General features: G+C 45.0%; 1 protein-coding gene across 1 annotated transcript; it reads right to left on the reverse strand.

The window, feature by feature from the left end:
- Positions 1–203: 203 nt before the first annotated feature.
- Positions 204–18,032, reverse strand: CBR4 (carbonyl reductase 4). The gene is made up of 5 exons (XM_061132211.1): positions 17,429–18,032; positions 15,572–15,692; positions 14,812–14,948; positions 12,011–12,145; positions 204–2,852 (listed from the first exon to the last, which is right to left on the reverse strand). Exons 1-5 carry the CDS (start codon positions 17,946–17,948, stop codon positions 2,674–2,676), a joined length of 1,092 nt encoding a protein of 363 aa, XP_060988194.1. The 5' UTR covers positions 17,949–18,032; the 3' UTR covers positions 204–2,673.
- Between the last annotated feature and the right edge of the window lie 9,143 nt (positions 18,033–27,175).

Below are 27,175 nucleotides of genomic sequence, written 5' to 3' on the forward strand. Positions count from 1 at the left end.
GCAAGGCGTGTCCTGTCTGCGGAGCTTGAAACCGCCGCCTGCTGCTTCCCCACCGGGTGTTCGGCAGGCGACAGCCATGTCTACACTGGGCAGGCAGCCTGGCTGATGACAGAAACTTCTGACCTGTTTACCTCCTAAATAGACTTCGCCAAGTAAAGACTATTTTGAAGATCAGTTTAAAAGAATTTTAAAGGAATCACGAATTTTGATTTAGAACACAGATTTGACTTTATTATTTTTATTTTTATCAGTCTGCATTTATGTCATATATCCTGTTCATACTTTTGTACCAACTTTCAATGTAAAATTAATCTGTTTACATAAAATCATGTTCATCTCCAAAAAAACTGTAAAAAGATTACTTTTTAAAATGCAATAATATTTAAAACATTTGAAATGATGATAAAAAACCAACATGAACCCAGTGATATTTAAAATTATCATGCTATTCTCACAAAAGAGATCAATGCAAAATAGGTATCATCTGATGTTTTCACACAATTTGTGTCATTTCTAATCTCAGACAAGTATTTCCATTCAAGACTAACGCTTTCCCTGCTCCTTGTAAAGACACTGCACTCACTGTTATTACTGCATATTTACTAATGATTGTTCACAATTATTATCTTCTAAAATTTCACATAAGAATCATTATATTCATTAATGCAAAATTCTTAATTTTTAAAATGTCATTATTTCTTATGCTGTTTTTAAGAAGCCAGCTAAATTGAGAGTTTTGAGGAATTAAAAAAAAAAAACTACAACCCAAGAAACAGCAGTTCCACATCCTAAGCTGATGAGGTCTATGCAACTCACAGCTGGACCAGGTACTAAAACCAAGGGTTAACCACAGCGCCCCTGAGATTTCCATAGGACACATCAGCCACCCACACTTGCTGTTCAGTCGCTCAGCTGCGTCCAGTTCCAGCCCCATGGACTGTACCCACCAGACTCCTCTGTCCAGTGTGGTCTGTTGTACCCAGCGGCTCACAGAGGCGCAGTGCCACTCAAAACACCCAGACTCCACAGTCAGGTCTGTGTCTGACTGTCCTTCTCAGCCTGTGTGACAGCTGACTATTCAGGGGACGGGCAGAGGGCCACACTGGTCAGCCCCAGCAGGCCTGCTAAGGCGCCTGCCTGACGCCCTTCGAGTCCTCCTGCTTTGGTGCACCTGTCGGCCTGCCACGCTAACTTCTAGAGCATTTGGCCCAATGCAGCTGAGAGCGCCAATGCCTAGGCAGGCTGATAACAAGTCCAGGGGTCCCCGAGGAGACAGAGGTCTGGGGTTCTCAAGGAGGAAGAAAGGACAAAAATTTTCCCTCTACATTCCTCAGTCTTAGTCACACAAAACATTTTTTCCTTAAGCCCAGAATTGATGATTACACAACAAACAACTGTTTAAACTCTGTTCTAAGGATTATATAACAACAATGTATCCTGCTTGAGGACAGTTTCTCCTTCCTGAAAACTTTCTGACTAATCCTGATATCTTAAAATGTACATTATGGGAGTGGGACTGGTAGGATCTTTCTATTGTTAAATTCTAATCCCATTATCCTAAAATGTAAATTGTGGGAGTGGGTCTGGTAAAATTTTCACAAACTTGAGACATTCTTTTGATGTATTGTAATAATCAATTACAAAGTACATAACTCCCTTGCTAACATTAGTGAGGGGGCACTCTCCGCCCCCTTCTGATGTCTGTGTCAGAAGCTTTCTCAGTCCCTTTCCACTTTAATAAAACTCTGCTACACAAAAGCTCTTGAGGGATCAACCCAGGTCCCTGGTCCCAAAGTTAAATCTTCTTCTTTGGAGATCACGAATCCAACACCATTCACCGTAAGCTATCACAACGAAGTATCTAATGACAATCAGATCATGTAATTTTTTCTACTTTTGTAACAAAATGCATAAATTAAGATAACATCTGTTTTCATTACTTGCAAAATGTCTAGACACTTGGCCCTCTGCATCCGGCTTCTACATCCATGGGTTCAGCCAACTATGGATAGAAAATATATTTTTTAAAGTTTTTAAATTTCTAAGTATGTTTTTGAGAGTTCCAAAAATCAACTATTTACATAGCACTTACACTGTATTTCAATTATTTACACAGCATTTACACTGTGCTAGGCATGACATGTAATCTAAGAATGAGTTAGATTTGGGCTTCCCTGGTGCACAGTGGTAAGGAATCCACCTCCCAGTGCAGGAGACTGAGGAGACAGGGTTCGATCCCTGGGTCAGGAAGATCCCCTGGAAAAGGAAATGGCAACCCACTCCAGTATTCTTGCCGGGAAAATTCCACAGACAGAGGAGCCTGGCCAGCTACGGTGTGAGGGGTTGCAAAGAGTCGGACACAACTTAGTGACAGAATAACAACAGAGATGATGTGCAGCGTACAGAGGTTACACACAGACACATGGACGCTCTTCTGTAAGGGGCGGGAACACCTGAAGCCCCCAGGGCTGGAGGTAACCCTGTAAGGAGGGACTGCACACCAACGCTGCCCAGAAGACACGTGTCATTTGGAAAACGCAGCTGCTCTCACTGTCTTCACAGACATACTTGTATGAAGACAGAAGCCAACGTCGGTAGCATCAGCAGGTTTGATCAGCAAACACAGGTGTAACGCAGACTGCCCGTGACTCCAGCAACAGTGACAGGAGCCGGCTACATGGTGAGCTGCAGGCCGCCGTCCACCACCAGGACGTGCCCTGTCACATACGGAGACTCCAAAAGAAACACGACCGCCTGGGCCACATCAAGCGCGTCTCCAAACCTTCCCAGAGGGATATTCTTCTTTAAATGTTCTTCGTTCAAGTCTTTCGTCATATCTGTGTGAATGAACCCTGAAAGAGAAACGTGTGCCTGTTTAGTCGAAAAGGGTAGACACTAAGAAACACTTGCTCAATTAAAAAAATTCACTGCTGGAAATTTAATTTGAGATCATTAATAAACCTTGTTTTAGGAAACAGAATTTTGCTAATAATCAAACATTCAAGTCCTTATTTTTTATTCAGTTTAATTCAATGAAGAGTTACTCAACACTAAAATATTTGACCACCAAATATTTGGTCCAACTCAGCACAAGGTAAGTGGATGGATACAAACGTGAATAAGAATTCAGTTCCTCAGTTCCATTCGTTGAATACTTTGGCTGCCTGATGCGAAGGGCTGACTCATTAGAAAAGACCCTGATGCTGGGAAAGATTGAGGGCGGGAGGAGAAGGGGACGACAGAGGATGAGGTGGCTGGATGGCACGGGTACTGTCAGTGTTAGCAGCTGAACCAGAGAAGATCAGAAGCAACAGCGGAAGCGCCCACTGAGGGGCACAGGTTACATGGCTGCCCGCGCCCCCATGAAACACATCGCCAGCTTCTACTTCAGGCAGTAAAGTGGCGCGGTGGTCACAGCAGCGCACACTTCTGTGGACAGCCGGGAGGCGAGTGAGAGGCTGTGAAAGGCTGCGGCGACTGAGGGAAATGGGGATTCCTGAATGCTCACGGCTCCAGGGTTTCTTCTGGGACGATGAAAATACGTGTTCTCAAGTGGGTCACAGTGATGATGGAACAAGTGTGTGAAGGTGACCAGGAAAACTAACATTAAAAATAAACATATTAAACAACCCGATCAAAAAGTGGAAAAAAGACCTCAACAGACATTTCTCCAAAGAAGAAATGCAGATGGCTATTAAACACATGAAAAGATGCTCAACATCACTCATTATCAGAGAAATGAAAACCAAAAACACAATGAGATACCATCTCACACCAGTTAGAATGATCATCATCAAAAAGTCTACAAACAATAAATGCTAGAGAACGTGTGGACAAAAGGGAACCCTCTTGCACTGCTGGTGGGAATATAAACTGATACAACCACTATGGAAGACAGTATGGAGATTCCTTAAAAAAACTAGGAATAAAACCACCATATGACCCAGCAATCCCACTCCTATGCATATATCCTGAGGAAACCAAAATTGAAAAAGACACATGTAACCCAATGTTCACTGCAGCACTGTTTACAATAGCTAGAACATGGAAGCAATCTAGATGTCTATCGACAGATGAATGGATAAAGAAGCTGTGGTTCATACACACAATGGAATATTACTCAGCCATAAAAACGAACACATGAGTCAGTTCTGATGACTTAATGGATGAACCTAGAGCCTATTATTCAAAGTGAAGTAAGTCAGAAAGAGAAAGATAAATATCTTTTACTAACGCACATATACGGAATCTAGAGAGATGGTACTGAGGAATTTATTTTCAGGGCAGCAGTGGAGAAACAGACATAGAGAACAGACCTATGGGCACGGGGGTAGGGGAGGAGAGGGTGAGATGTATGGAGGGAGTGAAGTGGAAACTTACATTACCACATGTGAAATAGACAGCCAATGGGACTTTGATGTAGGATTCAGGGAACTCAAACAGAGGCTGTGTATCAACCTATAGGGGTGGGATGGGAGGGAGATGGGAGGGAGGTCCAAGAGGGAGGGGACACATGTATACCTATGGGTGATCCATGTTGATGTTTGACAGAAAACAACAGAAGTCTAAAACCAATTATCCTTCAATTAAAAAATGTAAAAATATTAATTCTGATGTTTCTCAGCTCTGTTCAAAGATCTGAAGAATCTGGTTGAAATCACTATCTAAAGTTGCATTAATAAATAATCCACAGACTCAATCAGATGCGGCCATTCCAGCGTGAACCTCACTGCTGGTGAGTGAAGCATGCCCATGCTGGGCTTACAGCACGGTCAGTACCACATATCACACTATAGCCTATATAATACAATAAAGGTCACTCCACTCAATGTCCACATTTCTGGCAGCAGGTTTTTTCTCTCCTGCAGTGTAAACTGCACTGGAAAATAATATCTCTAGGAAGGCTATACAAGCACACTTCCCTGAGACTCATAAAATTTCCCTTTGGACACAAACTGGATTCACACTGTTTAGTCTGTTTCCTTGACAACTAATTGACTGACAAAATTAAGCATTCCTTCTCCAGCGTTTCCATAGCATCATGCGGGTACCTACTTTGCATTCATCACGTGGCAGTGTAATTATCTGTCTACACGCCTATCTTTCCCACTGCACCTCATTCCCTGTGACACAAACACCTTATTCGTGTTTGTAATCTGGAGCGCTGCCAGCCCTGGCACACGGGACACACTCGGGGAGTCTGCTGAATGAATTACTAGAAGTGAGGCTCACTTGCATCACGCTCAAACCATGCAGCTTGTAGCTCACTGTGACTGAGAGCTGACTCTTCATCACCCACACACTCCTGCAATCCGAGAAGTGGGAAGCACATTAACAGACCCCCCAAACCACAAATCATCTACTTTACACACTGAAGTCGGCTAACACCAACACCCAACCGGGCCGCACGAAGCACAGACACCTCACAGCGCTGTGAAGACCACAGGGCCGCTCGGGATTACCTTTTAAACAAAGATGCACCTACATCGCGTCACTTCTCAAACGTTTATGGATTTGGAGCTAGTGTCTGAGTAACACTCAACGGGGACACAGGACACTCCTGACGGTGCCCTGGTCCCTGCCGGTCGGCAGCTCTGGGCCACACTGGGCAGAGCGGCCCAGGTCGCCCTCAGCCTCCTCGCGAACCCCCAGCGCACCGGCCGCAGGGCCCTCGGCAAGTGGGACAGAGGTCCCGTGCAGCCAGCAAGAGTAAGAAGGGCATTCATTGTCTTCGAAAGCGCAATAACCAAGCCTACCGTCACACCAGCTCACAAGTCATAACCAGATTTGAGTTTTAGCACCTTTTTATCAGTCTCAACTAATCCAGGCAATATTTATAAACTAGTAATTTGTCAAAAGGCAAATAACATAAAGGTAAAAGTTATAAAATTGGAAGATCCAGACAGTTTAGAAAGACCATATTATGAAAAACACAAAGATACCTAAAGTTTGTTTCACACAGAGGCCCCTTCACTCACTAAAGCAGCAGCTACAGCTACAATCCCTGTTAAAATCGACTACTTCAGAGTCACTTTTCAGAAGAATTTCTCCTGCCTGAGTCTGTGTAAAGCATCTTTTTTCCTTCAAATTTTTCAGAGATTTTCTAGAATTTCACACAGAGAAATTCTAATGTGAACACAGGGTAGCTCTCTGAGGCACGATGACACCCAGGGAAAGGCATCTTCTCCATTTGGAAAACAAACGTATGTGACCTGTGATATTAACACCTTCTTCTCTCCACAAACACTGGCTTTCTGGAGTACAGGCCGACCTCGTTTTAAGGGGCCTTGCGGATACTGCATTTTTGGTTTTTTACAAGTTGCAGGTGTGTGGTAACTCTGGATCAAGCAAGTCTACCTGCCATTTTCCCAACAGCCTTTGCTCAGTGCATGACTCTGACTGTTCATTATACTGAACGTTGCATTTCTGACTGTTCATTACACTGTTGTTTGTTGTGGTGTCTGTAATCAGTGACCTCTGATGTCAGCACTGCAGCCTGACTCGCTGAAGGCTCAGATGATGGTTAGCATGTTTTAGCAGTAAATTATTTTTTAGTTTCTTTTTAACTGAGGATAACTGCTTTACAATGCTGTATTGGTTTCTGCCGCTCAACAGTGTGACTCAGCCACAGGTACAGACAGAAGCCCCACCTCGTGATCCTGCCTCCCACCCACCCCCATCTCAACTCTCCCGGCTGTCAGAGCAGCGGGCCGAGCGCTGCGTCATACGGAAACTCCCCGCTAGCCATCTATTTTACGTACAGTCACACACGTCTCACGGCTCCTCTCCCCGTTGGTGCCCTGCTCCCCTCACATGCTCTGTGTCCACACGTCTATTCTCTGTATGTCTCTACTGCTGCCCTGCAAACAGGTTCATCAATAGCTTTCTTCTAGATTCCATATATATGTACTAATATACGATATTTGTTCTTCTCTTTCTGACTTACTTCACAGACTCTAGGTTCCTCCACCCCAGTTGAACTGCATCAAATTCATTCCTTTTTATGGCTAAGTAATATTCCATGTATAATAGGACGGGGAGACCACTTTCTCCCCTACAAATTCATCAAAAGATCATTTGAACGCTGAGCAACTTCCACAAAACAACTTCTGAACACTGGTGTAGGACACCAGGCACCCAGAAAGGCAGCCCATTCTCTTCGAAAGGAGGAAGGAGAAAATATAAAAGACAAAAAGAGAGACAAAAGAGTTAGGGACGGAGACCTGTCCTGGGGAGGGAGTCGTGAAGGGGTAGAAGTTTCCACACAGAAGGAAATCCTCTCACTGATGGGTCTGTTGGGAGACCTGGAATCTCAGAGGCAACATAACTGGGAGAAAAAAAAACCACCCACAGAATGCACACCTAACCGCAACTGCGGAAAAGAGAACTGCCCAGGAAAGGCTCTAACCTAACAACCTATCATGCAGCCTGGCCCTCACACAGAACAAAGGACTGAGCAATACCAAAGATTACCAAACAGAGCTAGCCAGCCCCTCCCCACCCAGAGGCAGAGAGGCAGGCTTGACAGCTGGAAGGCAAGGGGCTGCTACAGTCTCAGCCCCAGAGCATCTTCCACCAAACTGTGAGCAGGCTCCCAGCTGCTAACCACGTCCTCCTGAGATCCTGGATGGCTGACATCCGCCAGGGGGGTCACAGCCTGCCATCAGCTCTCCAGAGGAGACACACGGCACATCTGATACAGTGCTCTTGTGGTGTACCCAGAAAGCTGAGCGGCTGGGACTGGGGAGGTGATTGAGACACACGGCCCACCTGGGATGGCGCGCTTGCCAAGCACCTGCTCGCCCGAGAGCTGCCCAGACCTGGGAAGGGCACAAAATGCAGGCCCGACCCACAGAGGCCGAGCCAGAACTGTGTCTGAGTGTCTCCTGTGGAGGCCCGGGTCAGCAGTGGCCTGCCCCACGGGCTCTGGGTGCAGCAGACCTGGGTATGGCTTAAGCCCTGTTGGAGGATGTCGCCATTAACCCCACCATAGAACCACCAGAACTTACACAGGACTGCAAACAGACCTTTGGAGGGCACAAACAAAACCCTGTGCACCAAGACCAGGAGAAAGGAGCAGTGACCCAGACAGGCCTGTGAGTGTCCAGGAGTCTCCAGTGGAGGCGTGGGTCATAGCAAACACCCTTTTCCAACAATACAAGAGAAGACTGTACATATGGACATCAACACTAAAATCAGATTGATTATATTCTTTGCAGCCAAAGATGGAGAAGCTCTATACAGTCAGCAAAACAAGACTGGGAGCTGACTGTGGCTCAGACCAGGAACTCCTTATTGCCAAATTCACACTGAAACTGAGGAAAGCAAGGAAAACCACTAGGCCATTCAGAAATGACCTATATCAAATCCCTTACGATTATACAGTGGAAGTGAGAAATAGATTCAAGGGATTAGATCTGATAAGACACAGTGATGGAGGTTCGATACATTGTACAGGAGGCAGGGACCAAGACCTTCCCCCAAAAAAAGAAATGGAAAAAGACAAAATGGTTGTCTAAGGCAGCCTTACAAATAGCTGAGAAAAGAAGAGAAACTAAAGGCAAAAGAGAAGAGGAAAGATAAACCCATCTGAATGCACAGTCCCAAAGAATAGCAAGGAAAGATAAGAAAGCCTTCCTCAGTGATCAATGCAAAGAAACAGGAAAACAATAGAATGGGAGACTAGAGAGCTCTTCAAGAAAATCAGAGATACCAAGGGAACATTTCATGCAAAGATGGGCTCAATAAAGGACAGAAATGGTATGGACCTAACAGAAGAAGCAGATATTAAGAAGAGGTGGCAAGAATAAACAGAAAGTGAAAGTGAAGTCTCTCAGTCATGTCCGACTCTTTGCGACCCCATGGACTGTAGCCTACCAGGCTCTTCGGACCATGGGATTTTCCAGCAAGAGTACTGGAGTGGGTTGCCATTTCTTTCTCCAGGGGATCTTCCCGAACCAGGGATTGAATCCAGGTCTCCCGCACTGCAGGCAGATGCTTTAGTGTCTGAGCTACCAGGGAAGCCCTAAAGAATACTGGAATGGGCTACCATGCCCTCCACCAGGGGATCTTCCCAACCCTGGGATCGAACCTAGGTCCCTGCATTATAGGCAGATGCTTTACTATCTGAGCCACCAGGGAAGTCAGAATACACAGAAGAACTATACAAAAAAGATCTTCACGACCCAGATAACCAGGATGGTGTGATCACTCACCTAGAGCCAGACATCCTGGAATGTGAAGTCAAGTGGGCCTTAGGAAGCATCGCTATGAACAAAGCTAGCGGAAGTAATGGAATTCCAGTTGAGCTATTTCAAATCCTAAAAGATGATGCTGTGAAAATGCTGCACTCAATATGGCAGCATATCTAGAAAACTCAACAATGGCCACAGGATTGGAAAAGGTCAGTCTTCATTCCAATACCAAAGAAAGGCAATGCCAAAGAATGTTCAAACTACCGCACAACTGAAATCATCTCACACGCTAGTAAAGTAATGCTCAAAATTCTCCAAGCTAGGCTTCAACAGTACGTGAACTGCGAACTTCCAGATGTTCAAGCTGGATTTAGAAAAGGCAGAGGAACCAGAGATCAAACTGTCAACATCCACTGGATCATCGAAAAAGCAAGAGAGTTCCAGAAAAAAACATCTATTTCTGCTTTATTGACTATGCCAAAGCCTTTAAGTGTGTGGATCACAACAAAGCGTGGAAAATTCTTAAAGAGATAGGAATACCTGACCTCCTGAGAAATCTGTATGCAGGTCAAGAAGCAACAGTAAGAACCGGACATGGAACAACAGACTGGTTCCAAATCAGGAAAGGAGTACGTCAAGGCTGTATACTGTCACCCTGCTTATGTAACTTATATGCAGAGTACATCATACAAAATGCTGGGCTGGATGAAGCATAAGCTGGAATCAAGATTGCCAGGAGAAATATCAGTAACCTCAGATAAGCCGATGACACCACCCTTATGGCAGAAAGCAAAGAAATAAAGAGCCTCCTGATGAAAATGAAAGAGGAGAGTGAAAAATCTGCCTTAAAACTCAACATGCAGAAAACTAAGAACATGGCATCCTGCCCCATCACTTCATGGCAAATAGATGGGGAAACAATGGAAACAGTGACAGACTTTATTTTCTTGGGCTCCAAAATCACTGCAAGATGGTGATTATAGCCATGAAATTAAAAACACTTACTCCTTGGAAGGAAAGTTACGACCAACCTAGACAACATATTAAAAAAACAGAGACATTACTTTACCAACAAAGGTCCGTCTAGTCAAAGCTTTAGTTTTTCCAGTAGTCATGTACGTATGTGAGAGCTGGACTATAAAGAAAGCTGAGTGCCAAAGAATTGATGCTTCTGAACTGTGGTGCTGGAGAAGACTCAAGAGTCCCTTGGACAGTAAGGAGATCCAACCAGTCCCATCCTAAAGGAAATCAGTCCTGAATATTCACTGGAAGGACTGATGCTGAAGCTGAAACTTCAATACTTTGGCCACCTGATGCAAAAAACCAACTCACTGGAAAAGACCCTGATGCTGGAAAAGACTGAAGGTGGGAGGAGGAAATGGTTGGAAGGCATCACCGATGTGATGGACATGAGTTTAAGTAGGCTCCGGGAGTCGGTGATGGACAGGGAAGCCCGGCGTGCTGCAGTCCACGGGGTCACAAAGAGTCGGACACGACTGAGCTGATATGTACCTCAGCTTCTTTATCCATTCAGCTGTTGATTGACATCTAGGGTGCTTCCATGTCCTAGCTACTGTAAATAGTGCTACAGGTAATGCTGGGGTACATGTGTCTTATTGAGCAATGTGGTGCATATTTTCACGTATCTATTGCTCATCTGGATGTCTTCTTTGCAGAAATGTCTGTTTAGGTCTTCTACCCATTTTCTGATGGGGTTGTCTGTTTTTCCCATATTGAGCTGCATGAGCTGCTTATATATTTTAGAGATTAATTCTTTGTCAGTTGTTTGTTTGCAATTATTTTCTCCCATTCTGAGGGCTGCCTTTCCATCTTATTTGTGTTGTCTTTTTTGTGCAAAAGCTTTTAAGCTTAATTAGGTCCCATCTGCTTCTTTTTTTAAATTGCCATTACTTTAGGAGATGGGTCAAAGAGGATCTTATGGTATTTTTAAATTAAGGTATGAACATTGGTTTTCTAGATACAGTGTTACTGCACATTTAATAGACTACAGTATAGTATAAACGTAATTTCTATATGCACTGGGAAACAAGGTTTGCTGATTGCTTTACTGTGATACGTGCTCTCCTGGAACCAAAACCACAGTCTCTGAGGCTATCAGTAGGTCAGTTACTGCAGGCAATGATGTCATGGAATGTACAAAGGACATCACCAAAGCAGCCTTGTTGGACTGCCTCCTCTGATTTGTGCTGTTATGAAAAAAGCACATCATACGACACTGCTCTTCAGATATTTTAAGTATAAAGATGTGTTACTTCTTTAATCTAGATGCAGGGACTATATTAGGTAATGGATGCATTGTTTGAAAAGTTCTGCTCTGACAAACTGACGTCTAAATTAGCAAACACTGTATCCCAGTGAGCAGCAAATTGATAACACATCCCCAAAGAGGACAAAGACAATTAAAATGCAAACAGTTCTGCAAAGGGACACAACTTCGGCCCACTCAACTGCAGTATATACGTCACCAACACACCTCACCCCACTTACTTGACATTCGTACATTCAGTTCTTGAGAGTTCCAAGTTACACCTGACTTTTAAATGGGGAGCTTCTCTTGTGTCCAGCACGGATGTAGCGTGCCTGGCATGAGTCTCAGCCCCCAGCCCCAGCAGACAGAGTTCAAACCCCACCACCACCCTGCTCCATGTCCCCTGTGGGTTCCCTGCTCCTGTCCCCAGACCTCTGAGAGTGCTTGGTGACGATGGCGTACTTACCGACACAAGACCAGCCTTTGCTATTATTTTATAAAACCGCAGATTCACATAAATTAAAAGCAAAAAGAAGTTTCCACTGACCTGGTGCAACTACATTCACTCTAATTTTCTTTTTTGCTACTTCTTTGGCAAGAGCACGTGAAAATCCGACTAATCCTCCTTTAGTGGCACTGTATACAGACTGGCCAGAATTGCCTTTTAGACCAACAACACTTCCTAGAAAAAGAAATGAGAGCAAATTCAAACCACATTTGTAGGGTTATTATTCTGCACACTCAGATAGTCTATAGTAAACAAACAAGGTACACACCCTTACCTTGTTCTTTGCTAAAATGAGGAATTCTAACCATTGTCATTTGAGTAGCAAGACCTAGAGTCTGAGTCTGCTTAGAAACAGGAGCCGAAGGAAGCTCCTGTAGAACCCGGAGGACTAGGCGGTGGCTGAGAACTGATCCACTAAGTCATAGGAACCCACGCTCATCTCTGAGGAGGGGGAGCATGATAAAAAGTCTACAGAGTTTATAGAGGCTTCCAGGAGGAAGAGGTTAAAACCAGAACCGACAAGCCAGGTAAAGACTGATTTTATGACCTATAACACAGGCATAAAGTTTTTATTTCCAGCTAAAAAACAGTTCATTCGAAGAAAAAATTTACTAAATTTCAACTACTGCTGATTAAATTAGCAAAGCTTCTATTGTAAACTTCTTGTAAAATTGCAATTTAGTTACCTTCAGATATGTATCAACTTGTACTGCCTAATATAAAGATTCTTGGGTGGCTCAATTATATGAATATGAAAGAATAATTTATAACCCAAGTATCAACTGTATGCAAATAAATTCTTGCAGAACAGCAATTGGGGAAGTCATTTTCTGCATCAATGACCTGTATAATGTAATGTAGGGTAAAGAGTTAGAGAAGGCGAGGTTTGGAAAAAGAATGAGACCAGCACTGTACAGGAACAGATCACCTTTAATGAGGCAGAAGGGGCAGCAGTGAGATTAGCGAGCGGCTGCACTAACCCAAGAAAACAGTAAGCATATAGAGGCATGTATGTGGAAAGCTACTGTCTTAAGGGGGCCTGTTCTTCTCCAAGGTTGTTCGGAGGAGTTATCTCTTAAACTGGGGCTGGGGCAAGGAATTCTGGAGAGCAGCCAGAGGCTGGACTGGGTGGGAGCTGGGCATAATCAGCCTTTAAGTCCATTTTTTACTTTGGGTGAGAGAGTTCTTTGTTTTGCATAGAATGGTGGGGAGGACCTGGAGGGGAGTTTTAACTCCAGGCTATTTTGAGCTGTGTAACTTTCCTTCATGTAATATAAAAAGTAATCAAGAACTTCATAAAATTTTTGAGAAAGTAATTTAATTTTAGAAAATAAAAACACTCCACATACTTCTTATGATCAGCAAGTCCAAGAATAAAATATTTATCCACATTAGGTATTACATGTCAGTTAATGACAAAGGAAGAGAAAGGAGGAGTACAGAGAGAGTGAGAAAAGACACTGATCAGACAGAGGAAATGCAGCTGGATAGAGAAAGGGGTTTGGGGGAGGAAGAGTAACAAGGAGAAACACGAAAGGAAAAATACAGACTTGGAGGCAAGGCTGAGCAGGAGGCTTGAGCAGCCGAGGTTCCACCACACAGCTGTTCCTCTGCAAAGCAGTAACTTCTGAAATACCAATGTCCTTTCCAGAAATTTACAGTAACCTCTTTGGTCATGAGAGTCTCCTAACTTATTTTCAATAGTCTATTTTATTGACTTACAGCACAAGTCTAAAAGTCTGCATGTAAGCAAAAGACTGATGAGATTTTGTTTTATGTATGCCTAAAAAGGGCATGTTTTAGACTTGAACAAATACACCCTCCTTTACCAGGATGTGGTAGTATATCAGCTTACAAGAAGCCAAATCATTATCTGGCTATGTCAGAAGGCAAAAGTCAACTCAGTTACGAATCTTTTAGAAGAAAATCGACCTCTCACATTTTTAAGGGTACATGTCCAAAATGTTCTAATTGTTACTAGCACAATATTCTTTCCTTTGGTCAACATCAAAAAGGAAGCACTCTGTATTCTGGCTTGGAAAGACAGTTCCTGTATTAGAGTAGGGTCACCTACTCTAAGAGCAGCATCCCTTTTTTGTGGCCTATAAGGTACCACGGCTTAAATGGGAGATGGCAGGCACGCTGCTATTCTCAAACCACCACACTGAAATGAAATTTCAAGTCACTCTGCATTTTAAAGTCTACAGGCACTCTACTCTACTCTGCCCTGTAGGGCAGGTGACCTGAAGCCCAGGAATTACTTAACATCCATTCTAAACACTGAAAAGGTTATTCTCTTATAAGAATAAAGGTTATTCTCTTAAGAAAACCTCCTAGACCTCTGTGCTGGATTTACTAGTGACACACGCAATCACTGCAGAAGTCATTTTTTAGCCCTCACCAACTACAAGTTTTTCATTCCTTGATCACATTTTGAAGATTTGGTTTCATGTAAGAATCAGGATGTCCAATTTCTCTTAAATATGCAAAATAGCGGGTCACACTGAAGCACATTTGTGCACAGCCACAACCCGCTGGGTCGGGGCCATTCCACACAGCCTCTGGACACCAGAGCTGGGTGCCTGAGGTCCTGAATCTCCCGACGTGAGCTGTCACTGCCCCAGTACCCGGTGGTGTCACTCCATAACACCTGCCTGACCACTAGAAGGATGTGCATTGCTGATTCCTGTTTCACCTATTAATCAGTTAATAAAATCCTTTTTCCATAGATAACAAAGACACATTCTGTCCAAGTTTCACAGGTAAATAAACTGCAAATCAGTTGACTAAATTTCTGTGGTGCCATAGATAATACCACACACGCAGAGGTGAAGACTCACCCACATTCACAATGGACCCACTCTGCTGTTTAATCATCATCCTCACGGCAGCTCTACAGGTCAGCATGGAACCCAGGAGGTTAGTGTGGAGCTGAGACAGCATCTCTTCAGCATTTGTCCTTACTAACAGGTTATCCCTACCAAAAAAGCAGAATGAAACCAAAACAATCCCATGTGATTTAAAAATGGGGCAAGACAAATTAAAGTCAACAAAGAGATAACATTATTTTTCCAGAGTAGGATATAAGAAGAGCTTTGCCTCTGAGTTAGAACACCTGGACAGCCCATTTTAAATTTGATCTGTGAGGAAACATAAATAGTCACGACAGTGGTCACCTAAAAGGAAGTACTAACTGGGAAGAAAACAAGAGAGTCTTCTGGATTTCTGGTAAAGTTCTTCAGCTCAATATGAGTGTTGATTACAATGGTAAAACTAAACTGTACCCTTAATATGTACACTTCCCAGGCATCATATTATACCTGTACTACACACACATATAACTATTCCAATAGCACACATTTAGTTTAAAGGGGTTTTTTCCCTCTGTAATAACACTTTGACACACAAAAAAACTAAATGAAACCCTTATTATAATCTCAATATAAAACAATGAAAAGAGTGTGCAGCTTGCAGACCAAATTTTAAAATACATACCTTTTCTTCCAATTAGAAGTGAAACAATTTAATATACTAACTCATATTAATCAAAAGAAAATTAGGAGAAAAGAAATTAGAAATGTACTTAAATTTGTGACCAACCTGTTAATTCCAGCTGCATTTACCAAGAAATTAACTTGACCTAAATTTTTCTCTATCTCTTCAAATGTATTTTGAACATCATGTTCTTTGGCAACATCACAGCTCAATGCCAAATGATCTCCTACACAACAAAATTAAATCAGAGTTACAAACAAAGTATACCTTGGTTGTAAACATGATTCAGTACACACTCATCGAACACCTACGATGAGCTAGTGTAGTAGTGTCAATCATTCAGTCGTGTCCCACTCAGTAGGGTCTGACTCTTTGCAACCTTTCTGGCTATAGCCCACCAGGTTCCTCTGTCCATGGAATTCTCCAGGCAAAAATACTGGCGTTCCCTTCTCCAGGTGATCTTCCCAACCCAAGGATCCAACCCAGGTCTTCCTGCATTGCAGACGGATTCTTCACCATCTGAGCCACCACGGAAGCCTTACATCTGTTCTATCCAGAACTTGAGATAAAGGACGATTAAGTTCCAGATTCCTGATCTCATGGAGTTCAGTCTAAGAAACTGGATGGAGGAAGGTGGGGAACAAGCAGGAGCAAAGTTATGCAACCTTAAAACACTTTTTTAATCAACAAAAGTGCGGGAGCACCTTTCTCATGTTCATAACACTTTGTATGAGTCACCTACCAATGTTTACAGTTTTGACACTGACCCTATGCCACTTAATGCAGCAGTTTTCTCAGTTTTATATTCCTTTTTTGGAAACTTGATGCATTCCCAGTGGCTCAGTGGTAAAGAATCTGCCTGCAATACAGGAGTTACAAGAGACAAGAGTTCAAGGCCAGGGCTGGGAAGACCCCCTGGAGAAGGAAATGGCACCCCATTCCAGTCTTCTTGCCTGGAAAATTCCATGGACAGAGGAGCCTGGCGGGGCTACTGTCGGTGGGGTTGCAAAGAGTGGGACACGACTGAACACGCTTGCATATATAAGCTTAATGTTTAATTCAGTTACATTCTTGTCGAACTGGTTTCCTGGCTTTGAAATAAACACTACCGTTTTTCTGTTTAAACTATAGCACAATCTTATATGGCTAGTATTATAGCGTGACTATTAGAAGGGATGAAACAAAGCAAGAAGCCATTTTCTAAAATGTTGAAAGCACCAAATCATGAAAAAAATCTTTACTAAAAACTGTTACCTGGTTTTTAAAGTCCACTTTCTGCGAATGTTTAAATACAAAAAAAAAAAAAAAATTCAACTTCAAAGAAAGCAATCTTTATCAACATTATACCACTTAACACTGCCATTTTTAAAAAAACAAAAGGTAAACAATTCTTTGTCTTCTGGCTAACCTTGCGTGGTACATTAACACTAAAATTACCTTCTTAAAGCTCTGGAGGCCTATGTGAAGTCGGGGTGACGTTGCGTAAAGGTGCCCCGACAGTGAATGAGGTGCCTCTGAGCCCAGCCCTCCTAACTCTTAGCTGCGAGCTCGAACCTTCACAGCACCCCGTCTCACTACCAGCCAGAGACTGAAATTCGCAAACCAACTGCGAATCCATTTCTAATAGACAGGAGGAAATGGGATTTAAGCGGGACCTGGCGGAACAATCTCACTGTCCCTTGGTGAAGGTAATCAAGGCATAACGCTGCTTCAACGCTGCGGACGCCGGGAAAAGAGCCCACCCACAAACCGGCTGCCCAAGGCGGCACTGCCTGCGCATGCGCACACGCCCGAGGCGCAGGCATGCACACGCGCGGGCCTCCTCGCGAGACCCAAGCACGCCTGCGCCGCCCCTTGCCCAGCACGGCGGGTCTGCCGCCCGCGGGAGGAGGGCGCACAAGACGGCTTCTCGGACCCACACCGGCCGCGCGAAGAGGGGGTGCGACCCCGGTCGGTACCCACCGCCCAGGTCCCCGGCCGCGGCTCTGGCCCCCTCCAGATTCCGGGCGACGATGGCCAGTCGATAGCCTCTCTGGGCCATCAAGCGGGCAACCGCCCTGCCGATGCCCCGGGAGCCTCCGAACACGGCGCACACCTTGTCCATCTGGGACGCGGAGCCGCAGGCCCGGGGGAAGAGGCTACAAGAGACGGCCCTTCCCAAAGGCCTCGCAAATTTACACAGCGCGGCACCCTCAAACTGAATCGCGGGCCCACAGCTCCCGCCGCCTGATTGGAACCGGTGCGGGCCCAGAAACTCAGAGCGCCGCAACCGCCAGTCACGTTGGCACGTCGACGTCAGCGCGCCCGTGCTCCGGGCGGCGCGCCCCCGGCGGATGCCAACGTGGGCCGGCGGGACAGTACAAGGGCCGCGCTGCACGCTGGGACTTGTAGTCTTGGTGCAGGCGGAAGGGCGTGGGCCGGTGCTGGGAGAGAAGTGCTCCAGGCCCCGGGGGCTGCCCGGTAGGAAGTGGGTCTTGGGCATCAGGGTTGCCAACACACTGGATTCTGGATGTTGTGGGTTCAATCAAGGCCGTGACAGGCAAGGACTCGGGCATGAGGACCTCGGATATGTGCTCCAGGTTGTGTTTGGCTGAGACCCAAAGGAGTGGCACGTGGGTCAGACTCCCATGGGACCCCAGTCCTCCTGTTGTGGAATTTGATTCCTGTGCCTGCCTGCATACCCTGCATTGCATGCAGATTCTTTACCATCTGAGCCACCAGGGAAGCCCATCAAACCAAAATTTGGGAGTTTGGAGCAAAATACGTTCTATTGCAAGACTGTAACAGGGAAGAACAATTCTGACCCCATATTGGGTCAGTTGTTTTACTATAACCTTTGTAGTCTATGGTTTTTGCTTTGGGTTAGGAATGTTGTCTATAGCCTAAAATATACAGGCGAGCCCATAATCAAGTCTCTGCCCTTTTAAAAGTTAACACTTTTCCAACCAAATAGAGATTTAAAAAAAAAAGTTGTAAAACAGAATAACATTTGTCTTGTAGCTTTATAGGATCTTTGTGACCTGACCTACTTGGACACCTGTGAGAACATGGAATTCTTGTGTCAGGTCTGCAAAACCAGCCATACCTTTAAAAATGGCCTTTAAAAATGCTTTGCTGAAACACTTCGGTGAGTTTGGGGGTTCCTTGGATACAAGGCACCAGTCTCCTTGCCTAGCCCTTCAATAAAACTTTCTCTGCTCCAAACTGTCTGTTGTTGGTATCATTGGCCCCACTGTGCATTTAGCACAGGAACATGCATTCGGTAACAGTTTGGGCAAAGGTGTTTTTATGGGCAAAATTTCCTAGGAGGTTTGCATAGTGTGTGGAGCTTCCAGGCGGCTCAGTAAAGAGTCCACCTGCCAGTGCAGGAGCCAAAGGATACACAGGTTCACCCTGGGTCGGGAAGATCCCCTGGAGAAGGAAATGGCTACCCATTCCAGGATCTGTGCCTGGAGAATCCCATGGACAGAGGACCCTGGCAGGCTACAGTCCAGGAGGTCACAAAGAGTCAGACACAACTGAATGACGAATACCACAGGCTGCAGAGTGCCTAACCCTCCTCTGACTGGTTGGTGGTGAGGTGACAGAGCGGTGCTCTAGGTTTCTCCAACGTCAGCCTCTGGTTCCAAACACTCTGGGGTCCTCTTGCTTGCACTCAGCTGGAAGTCACCACCTCTAACTGGGTGGGGCTTTAGTTCCTGCAGAACAACTCAGAGACAAGTATCGTGTTGTTATGCATGTCCTCTGAGCAGGAACCAGGACCCGGCCCCATCTCATGCTATTGTTTCTTTCTGCTTCCCCATCCCGTAATGAGTAACTGTTTGAATCTGCCCTTTGGAACTCAGGAAAGGTCTAGGATGCTGAAAGCCTCCTTCCTACCAGCAAGAAATCGGTGACACAGAAGCTTTTATACCTGGAGGGCCCGCAGGGTCCTGCTCAGTCTCATCTCCCGCCTGTCCCTTAATTCTTCATCTTGAGGAGAACAGGCGTTGGACAAGAAAAGGACTCACATTTTGGAGAGAGAGGTCCATCAAAAACTGGGCAGATGAACTCAATTTTAGGTGGACTTGGTTTCACTCCCCAGAAGGAGTGAGCACTGTGGGGGGCACACCCCAGACCCCGATGCCCGCCCTGCAGAAGGAGTGGGACACGAGGGTCAGAGCCCATCCTACCTGCCCCTCCCCAGCCCAGGCCCCCGTTCTCCTCAGAGGGGGTTGTTGCAGAGCCAAGTGTGTCCAGTCAGGAACACACAGGAGGAGCTCAAGAAGTTACCCAAGTGAATGGTCTCCCAGATCCAAAACATGAGCCTCAAGCATCCTCATAGTTTCCTGCAATTCTGAAGAGGATACGCTCAGTGTTCCCCAGGTTAATAAGGTGAAAGCTGAGTTTTCATTACCATTCATTACCATTATGCTTGCTACAGTATCATATGAGGTTTCAGAAAAGTAAGCCATGGTCCCCACCGGTAAAAAGTAGATCAGGTGGGGCAACAGGACAATTCCACATGAAACACTAGTGAGCAAACACAATCATGACCTGCAGAAGTATCTTAACAGGAGAACTCAGAGGAAAGGGAGGTCAATGAAGGAGGAAGATATGCGTGGAGAAGCTAGGTTACAGGACTGGATGCAGATGGAAGAAGGAAGGGGAAGAGTCAAATAAAACAAAGCTAAGCAAACAGCATCATTTTTGTCCCACCTCGCCAACAAAGGTCCCTCTAGTCAAGGCTATGGTTTTTCCAGTGGTCATGTATGGATGTGAGAGTTGGACTGTGAAGAAAGCTGAGCACCAAAGAATTGATGCTTTTGAACTGTGGTGTTGGAGAAGACTCTTGAGAGTCCCTTGAACTGCAAGGAGATCCAACCAGTCCATTCTAAAGGAGATCAGTCCTGGGTGTTCATTGGAAGGACTGATGCTGAAGCTGAAACTCCAATACTTTGGCCATCTCATGCGAAGAGTTGACTCATTGGAAAAGACTCTGATGCTGGGAGGGGTTGGGGGCAGGAGGAGAAGGGGCCAACAGAGGATGAGATAGCTGGATGGCATTACCGACTTGATAGGCATGAGTTTGGGTAAACTCCGGGAGTTTGGGATGGACAGGGAGGCCTGGCGTGCTGAGATTTATGGGGTCGCAAAGAGTCAGACACAGCTGAGCAACTGATCTGATCTGAACTGAGTCCCAAGAGGGATGTGAAGTGGTCTGCAAAAATACACAGTAAAACTTCACACCCTTTAGGATGGCTACTATAAAAACAATAAGCATTGGAGAGGATGCAGGGAAACTGAAATGCTTGTGCTCTGCTGATGGGAAGGTAAACTGGTACAGTTGCTCTGGAAAATGGAATGGTAGTTCCTCAAAAAAAAAAAAAGATAGTCTTACCACATAATTCAGCAACTCCACCTCTGAGTAGATGCTGAAAAGAATTGAAAGCAAGGTCTCGAAGCAACATTTGTAACCCCATGTTCCTAACAGCATTGCTAAAATGTAGAAGCAACCCAAGTGACCAATGATAGATGATGGATAAGCATATGTAGCGTGTGCGTGCACATACACACACACACACACACACACACACACTGTAGTATATTATTCAGTCTGAAAAAGGAATTCGGCGATATGCTACAACTTGCTTAACCTTAAGGGCTTCCCTGATAGCTCAGTTGATAAAGAATCTGCCCACAATGCAGGAAACACCAGTTTGATTCCTGGGTCAGTAAGATCCACTGGAGAAAGGATAAGCTACCCACTCCAGTATTCTGGCCTGGAGAATTCCATGGATTAGTCTGTGGGGTCTCAAAGAGTCAGACACCACTGAGTGATTTTCACTTTCACTTTTGGTTGAACCTTAAGGACATTACGCTAAACGACATAAGCCAGTCACAAAACAATAAATACTGTATGATTCTACCTATATAGGAGGTACTGAGAGAAGGCAGTATGGTATAGACAGGAAGTAGGATGGCAATCGCCAGAGACTGGGGAGGAGGACGAAAGAAGAGTTGTTTAGTGGGTATGATGTTTCAGTTCTGCAATAGGAAAAGAGTTCAGGAGAGGCGTAATGGTAATGTCTGTGATCATAATACCACTAATCTGTACACTTACAAATGGTTAGGAAAGTAAATTAAATTCTATGTGTATTTTACCACAATTTTTAAAATTGGGGAAGAAAACAACTCCAGTAATACCAATATTAACATTGACAAGAACACTGGATGCAGGTTAAAGTTTCTTAATAGGGTTATCTTTTGTCCCTAAAGTATAGAGTGGTAGTGTCAAAATACTGTGATTTAAAAGCACTTTGAATACTTCTCCTCTGAGGAGTTACAACACAAACTTGATACTGGGTTGTTTGCAGTTTTTAGAAATTGCTTTATGATTTTGTACTTAATTTTGTCTGAAGTGTAAACAACAAAGCAGGCACATTCAGAGAACACACTTTCATCCTTGCCTCTGTCTCCTGTTCTCTTCCTACCCATATAAAACATTGTTTTCATTGATTTTTATTTATCCTTCCATTCTTTCTTTTTGAAAATATTAGAAAATGCTGGGCTCTTTCCTGTTTTACTCTTTTTCTTACACAAAGGTGGGACACTGCAACTATTGCTCTTTTCAAAATAAAAATATATTCTGGAAATCATGGCATGTTTTTGTTCACACTTGAATAGTCCTCCATATTGGGATTGTGATCGGCAGAATCCTAAAGATGACCCTCCCTCTCCTACCCCATTCAACCCAATACTCACCTAGGAACCACGGGGAAGGGGATTTGAAGATGTAATTAAATCACAATTCAATTAACCTTAAAATATGTGGATGATCTGGGTGAGCATAGTCTAATCAGGTGATGCTCTTAAAACAGAGCATTTTCTCTGGCTGGTTGCTGAGGATGAAGTCAAAGACACTAAAAGCCTGCTCAACAGCTAAATAACCAAACAACTGGAAAATGGGCAGAAGACCTTAATAGACATTTTTTCAAAGAAGACATACAGACTTCCAGTAGGCACATAAAACGATGCTCAGCATCACTAATTCCTAGAGAAATGCAAATCAAAACTACAATGAGGTATCACCTCACACCTATCAGGTTTATGGCCATCATTTAAAAAATCTACAAATAACAAATGCTGGAGCGGGAGTGGAGAAGAGGGAGCCCTCACGCACTGTGGGGATGCAAGTTGGCGCAGCCACTATGGAGAAGAATATGGAGGTTCCTCAGAAAACTGAAAATAGAGCTCCCATATGATCCTGCAATCCCACTCCTGGGTGTACACCACCAGAAAATAATAATTTAAAAAGACCCATGCACCCCTGTGTTCATAGCAGCACTATTTGCAATAGCCAAAACACAGAAACAACCTGTCTGCCAACAGATGAATAAATAAAGAAGATGTGGTACATATCTATACAATGGACTATTACTCAGCCATAAAAAGAATGAAATAATGCCATTTGCAGCAACATGGATGCAACTAGAAATTATCATACTAAGTGAGTTAAATCAGAAAGAGACAAATACCATATGATATACCTTATATGTGGAACCTAAAATGTGGCACAAATGAACCTATGTATGAAACAGAAAAAGACTCATAGCCATAGGAAGCAGGGTCTGGGTTGCCAAAGGTGTTAGGGGAAGGAAAGGGATGGATTAGGAAATTGGGATTAGCAGATGCAAACTAGTATACACAGGACGGATAAACAACCAGGTCCTACTGTAGCACGGGGAACTGCATTCAGTATCCTGTGATAAACCATCATGGAAAAGAATATAAAAAGAATGTATATGTGTGTATAAGTGAGTCACTTACTATACAGCAGAGATTGGCACAACATTGTAAATCAACCATACTTCAATTTTATAAAATGGGAAAAAAAAAAAAAAACACAAAAAACAAAGAAAACAAAGACTGAAGCCCATGGGGGATTCAGGGCCTGAGAGGCATTCCTGCTGGCTCTAGGAGGGAAGCAAACAGCTGTGCTGTGAATGCTCCCTGGCGGCTGAGAGTAAGCCCCAGCTAAAGCCATCGCGTAAGTAAGGACTCCAGCTCCGGGGACAGGAGGTAGGTTCTGTGAACAGTCCATGAGACGGGACGGGGATCCACACCGCAGGGGAGAAGTCGGTCCCAGGCACGCCTGGACTCCAGATCTGTGAGGCATGGTGCCGGGACCCGTGAGCGTGGGAAACGTCAGATGAGCAAACAGCTGTCCCCTTTAAAAATACAGACACGCATTTTAAAGGAAAAAGAGACCACCCTCGCCCCTCAAGGCAAGAACGATGACGTGGGTCAATGGAAAAGTTGCAACAGTCAAGCCGTGCTATAAGGACCTGTGCAGTACTAAAGAAGCGATGCACAGGAGAGTCTGGGCTTCCTAGTGGTTAAAGCAAACAAACTGAAAGTGAAAGTGAGGTCTCTCAGTCGTGTCCGACTCCTTGTGACCCCATGGACTGTGGCCTAGCAGTCTTCTCCGTCCTTGGGATTTTCCAGGCAAGAATACTGGAGTGGGTTGCCGTTTCCTTCTCCAAAAGCAAGCAAAGGAACACAGTTGATGACACATAGTCATTTCTGGAAGAGATGAAGATACTGGTTGTATAGCAAAGAGGTCTGAGTGAAGCTTCCTCCTGTGGGTCTCATAAGCAGCACTGTAAGTATTATAGTGGACTTTGCTTGTTGTGAACAATATAATGTCATTTTAAAATTTAATTTCTTTATTCTGTTTAGTTTTGGCTGTGCTGGTCTTCATTGCTGTGCGCATGCCTCTCATTGCAGTGGCTTCTCTTGCTGCCAAGCACAGGCTCCAGGACATGTGGGCTTCAGTTGCTGCCGCTTGCGGGCACAGTAGCTGTGGTGCCCAGGCTTAGTTGCCCCACGGCATGTGGAATCTTCCCAGACCAGGGGTCAAACCCATGTCCCCTGCATTGGCAGGTGATTTCTTATCCACTGCACCATCAGGAAAGTCCTGTAATGTCATTTTATAGCATCTATTTTTGTAAGCTGGGGATGGAACACCAAAAGAGACTTTATTAAAAGTGAGTGCAGTAGGAATGTAAACAGTATAAGCAAACATTCAGACCCAAGAATGGGTCTTTGTGTATCTGAAACATTGAGGAGATAAGGCTGATTGGGCCAGTGCTGGTTTGCTGTGTTAGTTGCTCAGTCGTCTCTGACTCTTTGCAGCCCCATGAACTGCAGCCCACCAGGCTCCTCTGTCCATGGGATTCTCCAGGCAAGAATACTGGAGTGGATGGCCATTCCCTTCTCCAGCGGATCTTCCCAACCCAGAGATCAAACCTAGGTCTCCTGCATTGGGAGGCAGATTCTTTACCATCTGAGCCACCAGGGAAGCCTTAAAATCATATGCAGGTCTTAAATAGGGAGGCACTGAAACCCCAGAAGTCACAAGATGAAAGCTGAATTTAAGAACATGGTCTAGTAGTGACATCAAGATGAGTTAGACCAAATTTGTCTGAGCCCCTCTGCCACTATACACCCATGTGCAATCTGGGGAAAACACTTTTAGACAAATTACCAACATATGTGTCTGTCTACATGACAGTTATATTCCTGGAAGCCAGCATCATGGGGCAAAGCAGAGAGGTTCAATCATTGTCAGGAGTTCTGTCAAGATGAATGGATAAAGAAGCTGTGGTACAGTGTCTATACAATGAAATATTACTCAGCCATAAAAAAGGACACATTTGAGTTACTTCTAGTGAGGTGGATGAACCTAGAGCCTGTTAAACAGAATGAAGTCAGAAAGAGAAAATTATTGAATATTAACGTATATGTATATATATATATGGAATGTAAAAAGATGGTACTGATGAACCTATTTTCAGGGCAGCAGTGGAGATACAGATGCAGAGAACAGACTAGTGGACACAGCTGGGGAAGGAGAGGGAGGGAAGAATTGAGAGAGCGGCACTGAAACATCTATGTTAGCAGATGTAAAATAGATACCCAGTGGGAGTTTGCTATATGATGCAGGGATCTCACCTGGTGCTCTGTGACAGCCAGGCAGGGTGGGATGAGGCGGGAGGTGGGAGGGAGGCTCAAGATGGAGGGGACCTAAGTATACCTGTGGCTGATTCATGTTGCTGTATGGCAGAAACCAATGCAATACTATAAAGCAATTACACTTCAATTAAAAAATAAACTGAAAAAAAAGAGTGCTGTCAATTTCAAATAAGAAAAAGGTTATACATTTTTTCTTGCACACTGTTTTGGAAAAAGCCTGGTTTTTAGATATACTGCATCTACCACAAAGATTATATACACAGGAGGTGGGATGGCATGAAAATTCTCGAAGCCTTCTGATGATCCTCACTGTGTACACACACCAGTGCTTGGGTGGAGCTGCTCCTGTGCAACTAGCTTCAGTTTAAACCCCAAGGCAAGTTCTGAGTGCAGTGCCAGCACCACCCAGGTCAGGACACACATCACCACCTGCCAGCCGTCAGGCAGTGGGTGGGGAGGTGGCCACGGCAGGAGCAGGGTCTGGAGAGGGGCTCGAGGGTCTGTGAACTAAGCTGGGTCTCTTTCCCCCGTAGAACAGTGAACTGGGCCACAAGGGTGGGCCACATCTGGGCTTTCCTCCTCACTCCACATGTCACTTTCGTGACAGTACGATGACCATAGTTTACCCTTCAGTTTACACCAACCTAAAGACATGTGTATGTGTGTGTGTGTGCCGTCGTGTCTGAGTCTTTTGCAACCCCATGGACTGTAGCTTGCCAGAACATATTTTCTCTTCACTTCAATCATTGGAGATACTCAAGAAAATTCCTTATGTATAAAGGCTACTGTACACATTTTTAAATATACATACTTTGCATTAGTTTTCTTGTTACAAAAGGAACACCATTTGATTGCTAAAAGAATTTTAGGAAAAAGTAATTTTTTTTTTTATTCAGCATAACTTAAAAGAAACTTTTTAAAAATTTATTGTTTTTGGCCACACCACACGATGGCAGGATCTTCATTCCCTAGCCGGGGATCTAATCTGGGTCCCGGGCAGTGGAAGCACTGAGTCCTAACCACTGAACTGCCAGGGAAATCTCAAAAAAAAAACCCAACATTTTTAGTAAGTAAAATATAGTTGAAAGCACTGTACCCTTTGTTTTTTGCTGTCCCGGGTCTTCGTTACTGCTCCGGCTCTCTCTAGTTGCAGGCGCGTGGGGGGCTACTCCAACCTGCTGTGTGAAGGCTTCCCATGGCAGTGGCTTCTGTTATTGCAGAGCGTGGGCTTTAGGCACGTGGGCTCAGTAGTCAGGGCTCCGGACTCTAGGCACGCGGGCTCCGGGCTCTGGACTACAGGCTCAGTAGTCGGGTCTCGGGGCTCTAGGCACGCAGGCTCAGTAGTCAGGGCTCGGGGCTCTGGGCGCAGGCTCAGCAGTCGGGGCTCGGGGCTCTGGGCGCAGGCTTAGCAGTTGGGGCTCCGGGCTCTGGGCGCAGGCTCAGTAGTCGGGGCTCGGGGCTCTAGGCACGCAGGCTCAGTAGTCAGGGCTCGGGGCTCTGGGCGCAGGCTCAGTAGTCGGGGCTCGGGGCTCTGGGCGCAGGCTCAGCAGTCGGGGCTCGGGGCTCTGGGCGCAGGCTCAGTAGTCGGGGCTCGGGGCTCTGGGCGCAGGCTCAGTAGTCGGGGCTCCGGGCTCTGGGCACACAGGCTCAGTAGTCGGGGCTCTGGGCTCTGGGCGCAGGCTCAGTAGTCGG

The sequence above is a fragment of the Dama dama genome, chromosome 29, assembly GCF_033118175.1.
Source record: "Dama dama isolate Ldn47 chromosome 29, ASM3311817v1, whole genome shotgun sequence".
NCBI lineage: Eukaryota > Metazoa > Chordata > Mammalia > Artiodactyla > Cervidae > Dama > Dama dama.